This window comes from Leptosomus discolor, chromosome 16 (genome assembly GCF_034619465.1).
Source record: "Leptosomus discolor isolate bLepDis1 chromosome 16, bLepDis1.hap2, whole genome shotgun sequence".
Taxonomy (NCBI): domain Eukaryota; kingdom Metazoa; phylum Chordata; class Aves; order Leptosomiformes; family Leptosomidae; genus Leptosomus; species Leptosomus discolor.
In genome coordinates, this window is record NC_141406.1 from 7,677,973 (window position 1) to 7,697,096 (window position 19,124).

The window sequence follows — 19,124 nt, forward strand, 5'->3', positions numbered from 1 at the left end:
GGCTTTCTCAAATAGCAGCTCAGATCTGTTCCTGAGCGCAAGTCCTTTGGCTATACAGACTAAAATCAACATCAAGCATCACAGATGGATTTTTATTATTTCAGAAAGTGGGTAGAAATCAGGGTTATAGAAAGCCAGTAAGCTACCTTAGCTTTGGCTAAAGGTCAAAAGAGCGCATGGATCCTGCCTCTTATCTTACAAAGTCAATTCCCAAGTAAAGCAACTCTGGTACAGGTACAGATATCTGCTAAGATACTGACCCAATTACTGACCTCTCTGCTAAAGCATCCTTCCATCCCACACACACCTGCAGCACTGCAATATCTGTGCTGCTAATACCAGATATTAATCCACCCTTAGGCACATGCAGACCAAGCTGACTATGCAGGATACAAGTCACCCTGCCCTGCTCAGACCTGGACATTTACCAACATCTGGACTCCCAAAGCGAGGAGGGAGAGAGACTTACAAATTACACAGAGGAAAAAAAAAAGGTATTGTTGACAGGATAGAACTGGAAAGGAAAATGGGATGGATCAGGATTTGAAGAAGAGGTAAAGTGTCGGGGGTTTTCTGCTTGTTTGTTCCGTTTTTTAAATTACTTTTCAAGTTTCAATTATTTTAAAATAAGTGTTTCCAAGGCTCCACATTATCAAAGCAGAGACCTATATTAAGAACAAGGTAAAGATGAGAAAGCAGTGTAAAAAAAAATAAAAAGGCAAATAATTAACTGGCAGTTCACGCTGAGTTTGCAACAAACTCGCCCACATCTGTTGATGAACTTCATTAACTGAAAAAATGATACTGAAAAGATGCCATCCTGCATGCATAACGCCTGTCTTCTGCCCAGATACCTGACTGCAAGGACATCTGAAACCTCAGAAGTTCAAAGATTCCCTCACCGTTTGGAAGGCAACGCAGCACACACCTGAGGCTCACTTCCAGAGGGGACAAAGGAGGCTGGCACACCATCAAGAGGATTAACCCCCCAATTAAATACCAAATCGCTAAAGAGTTTGTAGTCTGCAATAAGCTCCCCATTCTCGGAAAACTGTATTTCTAGGACCAGTTACTGTGTCATCAAGAGAAGAGTAGGCAAAGGGGTTTTTAAACACTGACGTCTGTCAGACAGATGGCTGCAACAATTTATTCTCTGCTGGTGTTAACTATCTTTCTTGCTGATGCTTTTAAGGATGAGCTGCAGAGGATTTCAACAAACAATGCAAAATTACTTCCAACAGAAGTAATGATAATTACTTTGATATGTCTGTTTTTATCCCTAGATCTGGAAGTGCTCTACAAAGGTACGTAGTATCACCGACATTGTAACAAGCGGCACCATCAACTGACAGACAGCTTGTATTTCACCTACTCCTGCATCTTTGTCTGTTGTCCTGGACTCACTTTATCTCACTGCAAGAAGTAAGGAGACAGTAAGACAGTTCTCCCCACTTCCTATGCCAGAGGTTGCTCTTCCACAGCACAAGAGCGCCATGGACAGATCACCTTTTCCAGGTTACCTTTCCCTGCTAACCTGCCATCACATCTCCTTTCACCTTTAAGCAACTACTTTCAAGCATGAAATCACCTTGCCCCACATCTGACTGAAGCTTCAAATTTTCCACAAGGAAGCACATAGTCTCACATGACTATGACAGCAGAGACTATAGATAAAAGACTGAAACACTGTACCCCCCTTCAAGAACAGAAGCAAGCATCATTGACTGGCTGCTGTCCTGATACATTTGAAGTGCATCAGGAACCATTTTAATTACCAAAAGTTCAATTTCTTCAAATTCTTTAATGTATCTCAGTACTACTATGCTCCACACCCCCCTTCATTAGCCTTAAGAATACAACGTCCAAAGTGGCACAAGTTTTTGCATGTCCTGTAAAACCAGTACCTTTGAAGTGAAAAAAAAAAAACCAAAACCAACAAACCAAAGCTATCCTGGAATGTAGAAGTTCAAGTGGATCCACATACTAATAAAAACGTATGATGTGGATTGGGTTAGCTAGTAATGATCAATTTATTGTCTACGCTTACTGGAGAATCTCATATTCATTCAGATAATCCTTTTATCCCCCATCACGACTAATTTCCTCTTGCAGAACACCATTAGAAAACAAGACACTAGTAAGTAAAAACCTATGATGTCTGGAGCCTACTTATAGGACCTCAGTTTCCAGTGGGACTGCAAATAATTTCAGTAATGGGCCCTTTCAGAACACTTTTCATTACTTTCTTCATTTGTGAAGTTACTCAGGGGAATAGTTATTGCAATTTAGAGATCACAAGCCCAAGAAACAGAAATGAACCCACTTCTGAAGATGCATTCATCAGTAGAAACCCGACAGAAGTACACTTCAGAGCAACAGAAGGTACGATGCCAAATCACTATTAGTTTTGTTCAAACTAATTGACTTCATTATAAAGCTGAAGAATCTAACAGGGCATCTCCGCTATTTTATCTCAAAGAAAAAGAAAATTAAAAACTCTGTGTTTAGGGAACATTGATTCTTCAGGTTTTTCAGACAGCATTAGGACTCCTCCTGACCCCAGCTTCCAACAGCTACTGTCCTACTCTCAAGGTGTGCTCAGAAACGCAAATACAATTTCCAACAAGAAAAGGCTCCTTTGCAAGGAATATTAGAAATGTCAGTACTTCAGGTTCTTAACTAATTTCCCACAAGTCCTTAGTCACTTTAGCTTAAAATAGCAGTGCATCCACCAAAGTGTTTCTGGCTAAAACTGGATCCATGTTTCAGGCTCAGTGTAATTCCATGAAACCAGCTCCCCAGCATCTGCAAAAAATGCTTTTTGATAGGAGAAGACCTAAAACCAAGAAGGGAATTGTGTGAAACCACACTTTGTAAATAAATAAAACCAGTACCATGAGGGGAAGAAGAGAAGGTACTCAAAATCTGTAGGAACAGCCCACTGATCGCAGTACAATAGACAAATAAAACCATGATTCTCAGCAGTTGCAGCACAGTTTGCAGTGCAAAATGCTTTTTTTGTACTTAGCTTGGCAGTTAACCTTCCCCAGGTTACTCTCCATTGTGTTGTACACTGCCCTATATAGATCCACTCCCCCTAACCTGGAAAAATGACATACTCTTCACACTGACCCCACTGGACAGACCTACATTGACAAGTCCTACAACAAGAGAGTCCCCAGCAGGCAAATACCCCCTAGCATTGCTATTGTGGCCATTGAAATGGAGATCTCTGCAAAAATGAGAGATATATGATACTTTATTTCAAATCAAAGTAATTTTAACAAAATCCTAAACACAGCACATGGTGAACATATTCATCCTTCACTGTTCTGCCTTACCGTAAGCAACCAGAAGTGTTCTTGAAGACAGTTGTCCACTCAGCATCGCGAGGCTTAGAGTCCTCATTTGGCTCACTCTCCCAACCTGAATGGGGTATAATCACTTCATTGGTAAGTGTCTGCAGACCATGGTTGATGATGACCATCTTCAGGGGCTCATAGGAGGATAAATTCCACAGAGTACCTGCAGTAGAAACAGTGATTACAAGAGACTAACTATTAAAAATTTCTAGATTAAACAGAATCACTAGATTCACAGAGAATTGCTGGAAGGTTATAAATCATAAAACAACAAAAAGGTGAAACCACTTGATGAGATGCCAGACTAGCACATAGCTTAGGGAAAATTCTACAGCCACAGCAACCGAAACATTTCCAAAAGTATGGAAGCACTTATATCAAGACATTGATCTTCTTGAAGTCATCAAGTCTTACAACAGAGTAGACAAATGTGATGTGTTATGCGAGATTAAGAGGATTTTTCTGCTATATACAAATTTTGTTACACTTTTTAAGTCTAGCTATGCCTCAAAAAGTAAAAATTCATCCAGCACAGCAGACAAGCATATTGACAAGTCTTAAAAACAGGGATGAATTTACAGAGCATCATTGATCTAATGCTTATCCTCTGCACAAGACAATATTTCATTCAAGACTCCTCTCTATTATTTACTTTCACATTTTTCTGTCACAGGCAATATCTGTGTTCAAATCACCTGGTGCCAGAAGCATACGATTCCTTGAGGGAGCAGAGAACCAAAACTCCTTTGTCTTTCAATTTTTACCTCAATTATGAGCCAAAGTAGACAGAAGTCAAACATCAAAACAGCAGAACAGAAGAACAGCCTTACAACTGTAGAAATACTGAGATAAGCGATACAACTTCCCAGCAGACCTGTATCAGTGTCCTGACAGTCACTGCTCATTAGGTTAGGGCTAAACAGAACATGCACTTCAGAGAAATTTCTGCATAGGCCCAGCCTGGTAACATTTGAGAACTATCAGTAACATCACTCGAAGGGAGCAAGATGCACACTTTTGATCTCTGAGGAAAAGTGTAAAGACTAGCAAAGCTTCAGAGAGACTGAATAGAAAAGCTAGATTCCCCAGAAATCTTTCCTAAATGGATTAACATTAACCTGAGGCTCCCCATGTTACTGCAACTGTGAATCTGTGCCTATTACAGTGCAAACTGTAGATACCTCTTAGTATACATGTCCAAAGCAAAACACCAAACAACAAAGGTGCAACCTTTTGTTTCAGTCCCTTTCAATCCCTCCAAGCTTTTAAATCTACAATTTTCAAACTTCAAAAATGACTGGCAACACTTTTTGGATCTATTACTTTTGTCACACCGTCTAACAAACACATGGGCTTGCTGGACTCTGTCAGTGAATGGAAAGCAGGCAGGAGTGGGGGAGCCTGCAGCTGTGCAATGAGCCAGTGTGCAGAGAACCGCAGAGCCACCGCACCTACCTCCAAACGAGCGAAGGCAGCTATCTCGTGGGAACGCTCCTTCACACTCAGGCTTCCACTGCTACAAGTTAGAAGTGTCAAATGCCAAACGTCCTATTTTAATATCAGAGTATTATCCATATAGGGTCATGACAGGTACCATGTCAGGACTGGAATTCTACCTCCATTTTGAGTGGTGACTGGCACTTATACGATAACCTCAAAGACTGATAATTAGCAGAGCCTCAGAAATCAAATGCTAAGGTGTCTCCTATTCAAAGTGATCTTTACAAAACCCAGGCACCTGTTCAGACTTAGGAGACCATATTAGCTAATAAAGAAACTCTGAGGCAGACAACAGAATGAACACCATACAAAAACATTGCTTTTCTGGCCTATTGTCCTTGCCACTCATAGACACCACACTGTATAAGACTTATAACCTACATTTTTAAGCTTTCAAAGAAAACTGTATAGGTGAAATATGAATGAATTTTCTCTTTGTATCCATTACAATAAATCACCCTTTGTCACTGCAAAACGCCAAGCAATGGACAGTAAGAAACAAAAACCAAAACCAAGCACAAAATGCTAACTGGTCCCATTTTGTTGTGGAAGAAAGCCTTTACTTCTCCTAACAGATTGGCTTAAAAATATACATCATACAAGATACAAACGCAAGTCAATATTTATAAGATGACTACAAACCCTGACATATAAGTTATCCAATTAATTTTAAATACTTCACTAGACAGTCTTTCTTTAGTTATTGTGTACATACCAATTCCTTAAGCATATCAGACTCATCGATATAAAAATAATAATTACAATTATATCTCTAAATGCGTTTCTGGCTCAGTACTTCAAAATTCAAATGCAAAATCCAAACATCCAGCACTGAACAAGATGGATAAATCCTAGGAAATTATCCAGGATAATCATCTCTGGAGCAAATGTAGATTCAAACTGAGAACACTGGGTGCCGAATACCCTGGTTCTGGAGGGTTATGTCAGGGCTCCCTCACAGGAACATAAATGGAGCATTTGGCATTTGCAGTGGTCAAAAAAACACTATTAGGAAAAGATGGCATCAACTGAGGAACCTAGTACAGTGTTGTAAGGATCCCGCATTTTTATTCTTTTGAAACTGCAAAATATTGCAGCAGGAAACAACGTGGAGATTTAAAATCATCTGTATGTGGAAGGGCTAGGTTTTAAAATCTGACAGCCCTTCATATTTATGCACATCCTTAAATGTGCATACTTTCGCACCTGAAATGAGATTCTGCCTTCTCCCCTTTCCTGGAGGAGTGACATGTGTTATGTGTATAGTGAAACTACAAAGACAGACATATACTTAAAAAGCCAAAAATCCCTATAAATTTTCCAAAAGCTCTAATATTACAGAAGTTTTCCAGTGCTCAAATCTTTCGCTTGTTTTAAGACTTAGAGATTTGTGTCTAGTACAATGTGTAAAACAAAATCATCACCTCCAAACTCCCTCTTCTCTTATATTCTCATTCACCAGTAGCTATTTCAAGACTAAATGTGACTGGGATTCAGTAATATTCCAACTGGATTGCAACACAAAACAGCACTAACCTGCCACACTACCACATACAAGTCAGCTTCACTGATGCTGTAACCCCATTCAGACCAAGAGAACTACCTGCCTCTACAAAAGGATCTCTTGTACATACTCATTCAGAATTTTTATTAAGAGGCTGACTGCAATTTATGCCATACACCATTTAGGGCAAACACATTTTGACTCTCAATCTCATTGAGTGGCTACCAGACAACGGGGACTGAGGTTAAGAGAATGCTTTTTCATCACCCTGTTTGAAGAAAAAAACCTCAACAGTTTACAAGGTTTTCAATTGTTCATCTGCTTCCCATCTCTCAAATGTTTCATAGAAAACATCAACAAACTGTGAGGAGGAGGAAAAGACAGTCTCATTAAAAAAAAATCATTAAAAAAAATAGCACAAACTCTTACAAATTATTCAGAAATTTCAAACCACTTATATTTATAATATTCTCCTTGATGGTTGCATGAAGAAAACCAAAAGAAACACCCTGTTGAACAGCATTCAGCGAAGGAAAACATGCAGCTTAACAGAAAGGTAGCCCAAGATAAACAGGGATGAGTGAACCTTGTGGTTCCAAAGACAAAGAAAATAGTTCAGATTCAAGGTTGACTTCGTTGGGAAAACACTCCACAAGAAAGGATACAGAAAATAAACACTGACAATGCATTTTTCTTATTCAAAATTATGAAACAAAGAGGTCTAAATCCCAGCATCCTTTCAGCTCTTCAGAAAACAAAATCCATGGAAAAGACAGTGATAGTGACAGCCACAGAAACTAAGAAAAAAAAAAAAAAAGGACACACACACACCAAATTCAGATCAGACTGTAGGTTTTAGCAGTGCATTAGTAATTCTGAGTAAAAAGAAAATTAAAACCCTTGTAAATTTGACACTCATCTTTAAAAATCATTCCCTGTCTCTATTAGCATAACACACTAATGATCTAACAAGCTGGAAATACTGTTTTTAAAACTAAGTTTAATCAATTCACATGAACAGCACTCAAGAGAAATCAAGTCACTAACAGAGCAGCATAAGGGAAATGAAGCTATCTAAATTTTCCATGCACTTTCACTACCAGTATTGGCCTTTTTGGCCACAGATTGCATGAATTTTAGGATCAGAAAAGAAAATGAACTATGGCTTTTCAGAAGATGATCACAACCATGATCAATCTTTATTTTATTTGTAAATACTATCTGTAATATACTTACATATTTCTAATGACAACCATTGCCTCTACTCTCTCAGCAAGTTAAGCAGGGACAATAACTACAAGTTTTTATTTCAAAAGCATTGACTACTGTAAAAATATATTTAAAATTACTGTAAGCTATAAACATAGTTATATGATTTACATAACATTAAAAAAACTGATTAGGGCCACAGCCATAATGCCCTAAATCTCCACCTCCCTGGAGCTGTGAAAAGACTTCTAAAGAAATTGTGGCAGAATATATACATGCTATCATCTTCTGAAACTGAAGGGGAATTTTTTCCTGCTGTGCTCGCTTACTTCCAAAAATCCAATGTCACCAAGAAATCAGAAGAAGCTGTTTTAATTCTTTATCCATGGTCCATATCAAATTTGGAAAATTAAAGCACTCTGCATTATATTCACCCTGGACTTCTTGTTGCATGTTGGTCCTGTATGCACTTGTTTGACAGACTTGTTTGTATCATCTTCAGGACTAGAGCTGGGCTTCTTCAAGTTAAGTAGTGGTCAACATGAACTACTGTGTCACAGAACACACCATGAAAAGGGACCTTCTTCTGACAAGCCTCCTAACAGAAAGCAGTAAGCTCATCTGTAACCAGAAAGTTCAGGACAGCATGGTACTTCAAAGAGAAGTTACTGTCTGATCAGCTGACAGGATCTTAGCATACGTAAATGCCCAGAAGGCGTGAATTTGGAGCATGTTGATCGATCTGCAAGTTTCTATTATAGTATTAGATCAAAATATTTCCTCTGCACAGCATTTTGAAGGTCAATCATTTTCAATTAAAACCAGTTTGGCAACATACAGCATCAGTAAAACCACGTTCTGAATCACTTAAAATCCATGCAATGTCATTAAACAGCAAAATTACTTTCGATGTTCTCACAAAGAACAAAATTATTCATTAAAGCTACCTACTTCTGATTACTTTTCAAAGAATGTAATAGAATTTTGGTCTTGCATATCTGATGGGAACATTTCCTCCACAAAACCCCCTTATCACTCAAGATAAAACTTTTGCAGCTTTCCCAATCAGAACAGATTTAATTCCTTATCACCTTAATCCTCATTTCTCTCCATTTCTCAAGAAAATGATCCACCAAAAGTTCATCAGTACAGTTTCAAGACTAGAAAGGGATGGAAGGAAGAATTTTGTGGAATATTTCTCATCACAACTCTGCTCATGATTTACTTACGGACACTCTAACAGTTAAATCAAACTTTTCTTAGTGCAGTAAATAGGAGACTTTTTGTAACTCCACACCTAAAGACAAAGAAAACTGAGATCTGTGGTATTTTATGAATGTATCTTGAGTTTTTAAGGTATTTTTACACACCTCACATATCTGTCTTACCTTAAGCGACAGCAAGTTTTAGTGCCATTTGCAGATATAGCAAGAATGGCTGGCATTAACCCAGAGAAGGTTTTCGAATTCTGCTAAAACCAGTGCTATCTGAAAGAAAAAAAGCTAAAAAGACTTGCTTAATCTGGCAGCAGCGTTGTATCAGTATACTCAGTCTGCTTCCAAAATTGGATGTCAATATATTTGTCTCACTTGTGTTCTCCAAAACCGATATTCTGGGATGCAGTCAAGTGAACACACCTTTGACACATCAAGTCTCGCTCACTCAGCACTGAGCGTCACACATCTGATTGCTCCCTCATGCTCCCTGGCCACTGCATCTACCTCTCACACGTTTTTAACACAGTGGTGCGGCTTTTTTCCCCACTCCATTAACCCACTGACCAGACCCAGCTGGCTGGCCTGATTCATACTGTGCTGGACAGCTGGGGCTGCTGCATCAGATCACCAAGTAAATGAGAGGCCATGGAGCTGTGCTAAAGCCAAGGATTGACTCTCAAATTAGATGAGAATGATGCTCTCTTTTGCCAGAAAGCACCCTCTCCAGCTGCAAATAACGTCTTATTGTATGTTCCCATGTACCTTGTGTCCTGCAGGCAGGCAGCACCCCACACTCAGAGAAGCAAAAGTGCTCTTGAATTCGGACATCTGAATTATGGAAAATTCTTTAAATTACTTATATTTCTTTGGAAAGCAGGATTATTTTAGCATTCATCCACATTTGTGATGACTAGCTGACTATTACTAGTCAGCTTTCAAAAAAACAGCCAGTAATGAGTTAAAGAAATACTGAACCACAGAGAAGTCAAATGTGTCACACCAAACCTGAACTTGCAGCCTGTTAAAAGAAATAAACAGGCAAATCCTTTATGCTGTTGTCTCCCCTCTTCTTGCCTTTTTTTTTTTTCGTTTTTGCATTGCTGCAGAAGTCCTCTGAGATTTCACTCCAGACAGAATGAAAAACTTTGACTGCAAAAGTAGGAACTCAAGATTTCTACCATGAGAATATCAGAATTGTGTTCTGAATTTCTGAGGCTGCAGCAGCCCTGGCTGAATGCTCCCTTTGCACCTCAAGCTGGCTCTCATTTCTCTCTGCTGACTTTTGGAGCTCATTTTTCGAACAGACAATTCCACATTCTCAGCCAAGGCTTTGAACACTGACTGCAAGTATACCAGCATCAGTCACAGAAGCATTGCTGGAATACTCTTCTCTTCTATACTGATGCTTGAATGTCTCACACCGGATCTGGTGATATCATTTTAGAAGTGGAATTAAATTATTCCTGGTTAGGTGGAGATTAAATGCACATCATCTGTTGCTGGACATCTGTTTAGGTTAATGCCCTCAGTATTCCTGGTGTTTCTTAGTAAGGGGAAATAAAGGGCTTTAAATAGCAAAACCCAAAGTGGAATAAAAATACTATATTTAATTAGCAGGAGCTACTATCAAATAAAATGCATTTGAACTGTAAAACTAATTAATCCACAGGAAATCAAAGCCATTGCCACTCAGAATGAAAAGGGAAAGCATCCAGTTTGTTTTTGCCATCTCAAAAGTGACTGATTACCATTTAGCTTTATAATGATATTCCTTCAGAGTAAATTATAGACTGGCTTCTCCTTTTCTGAATCTAAAGAAATCAATTTATTCCTTCTCAGCACTCCAAAAACGAGTTTTGAGTAAACTAGAACAGGAGGTAAACATATAAATTAATTTTTTTAAAATAAAGACTAAGTCAGCCATCATACTAAATGAGTGCCACAAATGGAATATAAATACTACCTACAGAGCTTCCATGTTAAGAGACAAAGCACAGACAGCAACCAAAGCACAACTAATGCGCCAATGCATGCTACTTAGAGGTCTCTCTGAAAGAACAGACAGCTCTCCTTTACCAGCTCACTGGGAAAAGACTGGAAAAATATCCCTGCTAGTTTCTACACTGTATATTTAGACCTAGTTTGCTAAATATCCTGTAATGGCTGGGGAAGAACAGTTGGAACACCCAAGGCCACTGTTCATCTTGGAGAATTATGACTACCAGTAAAAACTTGAAGAGCTGCTATAATTTTTTGAGCCGATTATAGAATGATGATGTTTACTTCTAATGGCTTAATCTGTGTTTGCAATAGAATCTGCTTGGAGAATCCAACACTGATAAGGCAGCTGAATAGTTTCATCCCTGGATCCACTTTCACACTCAAAAAACTTTCTGAAAAATTCTGTTCTGGCACTGAAATTCATTGCAACTGCTCCGGTCTCCATCCAAACATCCCCTGCTGCTTCTGAGAAAAGAAAGGGAAATCCATTTAACTCCTCCTGAGTTACAGGAAAATGAAGAACAGCATATTTGTCCTTAGTTTAAGAGCTGACATACTTTTCCACCCTCTTCCACATAATGGCTGAACTCTGAAACCTGGCATGTACTTTATTACTCTTCCTGGATGATATCCAAGACTAAGTTCAAATAAAAACCAGGTTGAATAATGGAGTTACAAGTGATTGAAAACTCCCTGCAAAGTTTGCACGAACTCAGTAACTACATAATGTAATTCCCCCTTTTCTGATTATTGCAGAAATTATTGCTTATTATAAGCCTCATGTCCAGAGCATCTCAACAGCAGACTATGCTCCTGAAAAATCCGAGTTTTCCAGACCTGAAGTGCTGCAACTTTATGTACAGCCTCAGAGTTCCCAGCACCAGAGGCTGGAAGTGTTCCTGAGGAGACTGACTGTTCTATCAATATGAAGTAGTGGGGACATGGCAGGAGGATTGTTTTATAAGAGATTAACAAGGAAAGTTTTAGATTAGCATATCTTACCTCATGATTATAGCACACTGAGGCAAGCAAACTACAAATTACCTGTCAATGAAGTTGCTATAACTCATTTAAGCTTCAGTAACTCAACCACATGCAGTTACATGCTACATCCAAGAAGCATCATCCATCTCTCAGCAGCCAGGGAAACCCGAGTGTGCTATATACACAGACAACCTCAGTTTCCTCCTGAAGGGCACATTTGCTTTAAGCTTTCTCACACCACAAACGTAGTGCAGCTGAACAGCTGCAGCCAGTGATCTAAATTCTCCTTCAATGCTCTCATCTCCAGAAATTCTTGCTCCTGAAGCTGATAGGACTCCTCTAAAAAATAATTCATTAAAGAAACTACAGACACTGACCTGTAATTAGCTCTCTCACTTCCATGTCATTTGTTTTTCGCAATAGTCTGATCAATGCAGGGATCCCGTCACAGTTCTTTATAGCCACCTTGTTTTCATTATCCTTCCCATAGGAGATGTTTCTGAGAGCCCCACAGGCTTTACGATGGACCTCTGGCTTTGGATGATCAAGTAGGCCCACCAAGATAGGTATGCCTTTAAGGTGCCTCACATCCTTTTTGATTTTATCATTCTCATAGCACAAATGCTGCAAGTAGGCGGCGGCGTTAGACTTGACTGGATCGATAGGGTGACTGAGCATGGCAATTACTTCAGGGAGGTCAGGGTCCCTCCACCTGGGGTCTTTACGAATGCTGTCAATAGAAGGGGAACGCTTCCCCAGGCGGTCAATACTAGCCATGCTTCCTCTCTCTGGCTGTGCTAGTGGTGCTGCGTAGCCACCATGAAGGTAAGGTATCCTCTCTTCAACCATCTCCGTCTCGATGGGGTCATCGTAGCCCCTGTAAGAAGCAACAGTCCCAAGAGAAAGAAAGGGAGGGGGAAAAAAGCACATTTAAACACTGTACCTCTCAGTCAGTATGGAGATTTCAGCTGTGAGCAAACCTTTTAATATCACAAACATCATTAGGGGCAGCATATTTACACTTTCAAATAATTTATTTGTAGTAACTTGAAATTAACCATAGCTGAGTACTCAGCAGTGATGGAACTACAGCACAGTATTTGTTTGGCTAGCAATGTAACAATGATAGGAACTGCAAGTCATCAAACAGATGGCTTTCATTTTTGCTCACTTAGCAAAACAATTATGACAAAGCTGGATTACACTTAGTAGGAAACACTGAATTTGATTAATGCCGCTACTTCTGCAACAAACCAAAACTCTAATTAAAGGCATTCAAGGCCTGGTCAGAGACCACAGACACTTCTCCACAAGTCTGAGAAGTTCCACTACATTTCCGTATTGATGCTCACACAAGTACACTGAACTCATCAATATACATAACAAAGATGATGGAAAACCCAAGTCCTGAATCCAAGCATGTAATAAAAGTCTATTTTGAACAGAATCATCCAGAATACAAGTAAGAGACCGACAATCAAGAGACCTGGCTCCAACTTTTAACACTAGAGTAATTTTCTAGACATCCAAAACAAGTCCAGTACTCGGAGCTTTCCTCCAGATGAGCAACTAAGCTGGATGTCAGACACTCTTAAGATCACCTACAGCATTAGAATGAATGGCATCCATCTCGTTGTGCCATAATTCACTGTAAGTAAGGTTAGCCACAACCACCTAACACACATAAATATTACTGTCCTAGTTCACACAAAGGAGTAAAGTTACAATCAATACAGTCGAAAATATTCTAATAGAGAACACTCTCACAGTACAAATGTCCACACTCTTAAAAAAAAAAATAAAATCAGTATTTGACAAATACTTCTTTTTCTTTACGAATCACTGCTGCAACTATAATCTCTAACCAGAAAAAAATCCCCCCCGCCTCCAATCACTTCCTAGAACTAGCTGCTACAGAACATTTCTGCAAGATATTTCTAAGGAAAAGTATTTTCAACTTCAGAATTTTTTTTTTGAGATTCACTGATACACTTCATCCCTTATTCAAAGTGACACGTCATCCTCCAGAACGTACACAGTTTGTGCAGGGGAGCTTCAGCGCATGTGTGGGGCACCTGGCCTGTGAGATAATACTGAAGTCCTTAGGGGAAGTACAAAAGGAAATCTGAAGCTTGTGCACAGTGACCCACTGGACACAAATTCTCCAATTATTTATATGTGAATAAGCCCACAGGGCAGTAAGGTGACTTGCACCTAACGCTTATGAACTCCCACAAACACTTTCAACTTTGCAATCTATCCTCTCTCCAGCTTCGCCCCAAAGGCTCACACCAGCTCACTAACCTGGCTGAGAAGGATGAAGAGCTGAGGTGACCCACTGGGGAGCTGAATCAAAATTCCAATTAATCCCACTGTATTAAACCTCACGTCTAAGATTTTTCTCCTTCATCCTCCCTTCCCTCTAATAATACTACTCTTAATAGATGCTAACAAACTGATTTCTTTTATATATACACTTTTATTTTTATTTTTTAAACACAGCAGCAGCTTTTTGCCTTACTGTTTTTTCCTGGACAGATAAGCTACTATCTCAGTATTGTAGTTATCTCAAGCAAGCAAGTAGTTTTAATTGCTACAAAATGATTCTTAAAAACTTTCATTTTAAGCACTGACTGATGTTACTGAACAAATTCTGATGTTATGCTGAAGGAAGTATAGACCATTAGAACTCAGAAAGAAAATGCAGCTTGCTGTTATCCTAAAGGGACTGCTAATTAAACTAGACTCTGGGGAGAAGAGCAACTGGAGGTGGAGACTGAACTTAGTCTTGTACAATTAATGCTTTTAATGTTAAAAGCACCTCTACTGACTTTAAGTTCCCTTAATTGCTATTCTAAACCATTAACTGAATGAAAGGATAAAAATGGGCCAGAATCCAAAACTCAAAATGAATCTGAAGAAATCCTTTTATTGATGCAGTTATATTTGTGTATGTATAATTCAGTACTTGCTCTACACAGTAATTTACAGTGTCTGGACAGCCACTGTATTTTCTGTTACAGAACAAAGCTGTTTCCATCATTCCAAGAAGAAAGTAACAACATCGAAAAGATTTACTTTTGTGCATATTCACAGGGCAGAAGCAGTAACAAAAATCCCTTAACTACTCCTCAAACAAAATTCTTGTTTTACACATGCAAATTTGGAACAACCAGCATGAAAACTACAACAAAAACTCATTCCTCAAACTCATCCTCATGTTAAATTCCTATTGACTGCATAAAACAAAAGTAGCAGAAGATTAATTCTAATAATTGCCTTCTGCCAGCTGTTGCTTGCTTGACTTGGTAACTCACAATTCAGCACGTCTCAGTCCTATGAGCTGCCCACAAGAAAACTGTACACCACCTCAATTACACCTGCACAATTAAGTTTCTCTTGCCTTCTCACCCATGCAAATACACAAAGATAATTATTGTCTTGGGATGCAGTTTGTTTGCATTATTTCCACGAAGCCTTCCAAACAGAACCACATAGACAGACCCATCTTCCTCACGCTGTATCCTCTCAGACCCTGTGCCATACAAAGCTCCTTGGTTTTACTACATTTGCCCAAAATAAAACTTCAGAGTTAGGACTTTAAATTGCAACACTGTCACGACAAGACAGAGCACCACACAACTCTTGTACCAACAATACTACCTTTTTTTTAACTGTCAATCACTAGTTATCAAATATGACTATGAATACCTGAAGTATAGAATCAGTCATTAAAAAAGGGAAAAAAGATCACATCCCAACCTCCTACTTACGCTAAGAAAGTTTTTTTGTTTTGTTTTTCTTTTTTTAAATGTTTTTTTTTCTTCTGTTGTTCCGATATGAAGCTACTGATGCACCAAAGACAACCAATAGGCTTTAATGATCCTTGCCTTTGATGATCCCTCTCTAATGAAATCCCCAGGACACAGACCTGGGGTAGAACAGGATATGGGAAGATGCTGAGTGTTTCATGCTGCAGGGAAGAGGTTGCATTCCTGAGCGGGTACAGAGAGCTGCGGCTGTTTTAGGATGAACCACGCAGGTGGTGGTGGGAAGAGCAGCATTGCTTAGAACCCACCAGCCACTGCTCTGTGGTGAAGTGGTGACCACAGCACATACGGCTGGCCTCATCCCCACAGAAGCAGCAAAGCATCCTCAAGGAAACATTAACAGCATTGAAGGGAAGCAGTTTACCAAAATAGATCATTTGCAAAGGAGCAAAGTAACTTATCAGGCAGCAGAATCCAGAACTACCACAAGGCCTTGGCAGACAGAGATGCCCACTCTCTGTGTGAGTGAGGATGGTCTGGCCCAGGTCAAGTCCCACCTCCTCTGCTTTAACAGGATGCTTGGAGGCCAGAGAAGTGCAGGCTAGGCAAAGACTGAAGGTATCCAAGCAAGTGTCTATCAGGGAGTTGAACACACCCAGTTTCTGAACACAAATGAGTAAAATTAGCAACACATTTACACACAGACTACAGAAATCATCTTTCTGACTCAGACTGGCAGGAGACAAATTGGATTTCTCACTTTCACACCAGCACAGCAGCTACATTGGAAAAGAAAGCCACTTGAACAGAAGAAGGACTACTGAGAGCTTCAGCAGATACAATCATCTGTGCTCAGGAGGCCAAGAGCTCTTTCCTCTCAGGACTGAAGAGACCTGGTAGTATGCCAGAGTTGCTGACTACAAGCATCTTGCCTTCCATCTGTTTGTAGCAAGGCAGCTGAGTTTTCAGGATGCCATGGGTCTCACTAATCACCTGTCTCAGGGAATTGATCAAAACACATTCTAGCATAGATAAAAACTGGGAGAGAGCTTGTGGATTTACCATCTTCCTTGTGGCTTCAACATAGGCACATCTGAGTAAACAGGTGAAGGATTTACACATTTAATCCTCAACAATTCATACAAGTGTTACATTCATCACAGTTTGCAGCTGGTGTCTGCTTATGATAAAAGACCAGAAAGGCTTGATATTTCAGTAGGGACCTATGTGCCAAACATTGAAGAGGAAATCTAAAAACTTTGCAGAACAAGGTCCTACTTTTGCCAGCCTCTGTTCCCTCACAGGGGGGACACACAAAAGGATGCAAAACTGCACTGAATCCTCTGCTGAGACAACTCTGAGTTATGGGCCACACAGTTAAACACCAAAATCCCCTTGACTGGAACCACCTAAAAGCTGCTAATGGATGAGCTGACTCAGATTGCCACCTGCCACATTAAAAACTCAGCCATACGTCAGTCTTCTGCTACCACAAGATCAACAAACTGAGATCAAATTCTAAAGAGAAGCCTCAGAAAAAAACAAATCTTTTCCAAACTGACTGCCTTTTTTGCTTCATCATGTTCTGCCCAGACATGTCCATACACTCCTGCCCCAAACTAGACAACATCGCAACGCTGCCTACATCCTAGTATTACACTTATGGTTGGTCATTAAACCAAAGAGGCCTGTTTACAGTGATAGATATCTTCCCAGCCTTAAGGATGCCTGCATGGCTCCTGCTGCGAGACCACATCTGAAATAGGTGAAGTTAGGCCAGAAGTGCTGACTGAAAGTTTATCTACAAACATAAGCCTATATAATCGAGATTGAACAGAGACAGCAGAAGTAGAACATGACTAACATATACATGATATCAATATTCTCACACTGTCTATACGTAACAGAAGCAAGAGAGACCTTGTGTTACAGTTATTTAGTCTAGAATATGGCTCATTTCCTGGTAATAATAATTTGGACCATGAAGTGGTCACCAAATATAATCTCAGTCTCTTAGATCAGGCTTTTGCCACAGAAAATTTAACAGCAGAAAGCTGTTCTGTTGTTGATTTAGTCAACATTTAAAATTCATATCCTGTCTAGTCTGGAATAGTAACACTGGCAATAGCTGCTCAAGAATTTTTAGGGAAAAAGAAGTCCCATGAATGCTAGAAGAAGTGCAAACTGTAGATCTGGAAAGAAATTACCACAGAGGCAACAAATAAGAAGTTGAACAGAAGGTAATGTAAAAAAAAAAAAAAGATTAATTATGACTGCCATTTTTTTCCTGCTCATTTGTATTAACTTCCATTTAATGATTAAAAAATACTCAAATAATAGTAGTGAAGTTTTTTGTAAATGAAAAATATTCAGTACTTCCTGCTTCTCTTCCAAAAAGGACTGCACATAGAACACCTACCAACACCATAAAACTAAATATTTTTAAAGAGGATAATAAAAATCCCATCTAATTTAATAAAGGCAACCTACCAAATGAAGAAAAAAGGGCATAAAGCAAATTAAAAATGTCTAAATACCTTCACAAGCAAATTTGAGTAATATTAAATCAGTATTAAACACCCCAAATGCCCTTCTCTCACCTCAATTTATTATGCAATCTGACTTAATCCAAACCAGAGCACATACTGAAGAAAAGAACATTAAGTGCCAGGTATTCTTCTTGCAGAAAATAATCTATTGTGCAGCAGAGACTCAGCAGAAAACAAGAAACAAACCCAGGTACAAGCACTGAAGAGCCAACAGAGGGAATATTTGCCTTTGTGCACTTATCTGGATTTGCAGGTGTTTGCAAGGAGGCAAATTTTTCCCCAATATAAAATTAAATGTAGAGTAGCTTAAAATGAGGCTGGTGATGACATTTGTTGATCAAATGGAGCAAGTAAGGGATGGAAAGAACAATCTGTACTTGTAATCCCCTTGAGAAAGATCCTCTCCAGACACAGCTGGTTGCCTCCTTATCACGTAGGGGGTGAGACTCACTACCACAGATTCAGATGAGAAACCTCCATTCAGTCCTCTTGGAACAGCAGTAAGGATCTTTACCTTTAAACTATTAACAAATGAGGGCAGCACTTACTGGAAAGAAAATGAGAGAATAACTTCAGTTTCCACAGCGAGTTAGGCAACAGAAGAATTCTGTTTGCAACATGATGAAGATGCCCAAGCTCAAAGTTTGTGTGACGCAGAAAAGCTTCTAACAGTGCCGTTATTACACCTACTCTATACATAAAAAGTTTTTAAATTCAAAAATTTACTTTGAAAAACTTAAGAGATGAATAATCAAGTAGTAATTACCCTCATCTAGTACAAAGCACTATTGGTAGTCTTTAGTGTCTTGCAGATCAGTAGCATATCTGAATAGCAGGTTTATTGAATTGTTCAAGTATTTCTTTGAAATGTCAAAAAGCAACTACTTATGAATAGGCTCTCATACAATCTTCTTACGTTCCCACCAGCAAAAGTTTGCTGCCACAGTCAGGCTAATTACTTGTCAAAGCCTCTTGATCATATTAAGTACGGAAGAAAACTCAGAACAAAAGAACTGTAAAACAAAAAT

The 19,124-nt window shown here is 39.2% G+C and overlaps 1 protein-coding gene across 4 annotated transcripts in view; it reads right to left on the minus strand.

Annotated features, from left to right (window-relative positions):
* Positions 1-19,124, minus strand: part of ARVCF (ARVCF delta catenin family member) — a 166,541-nt gene that overhangs the window by 58,119 nt on the left and 89,298 nt on the right. For all 4 annotated transcript variants that reach the window (XM_086474431.1, XM_086474430.1, XM_086474429.1 and 1 more), the window contains 2 exons: positions 12,155-12,654; positions 3,342-3,525 (listed from right to left, as the gene is read on the minus strand). In XM_086474431.1, the coding sequence (XP_086330557.1) occupies positions 3,342-3,525; positions 12,155-12,654 (684 nt within the window). The remainder of the gene's footprint in view (positions 1-3,341; positions 3,526-12,154; positions 12,655-19,124) is intronic.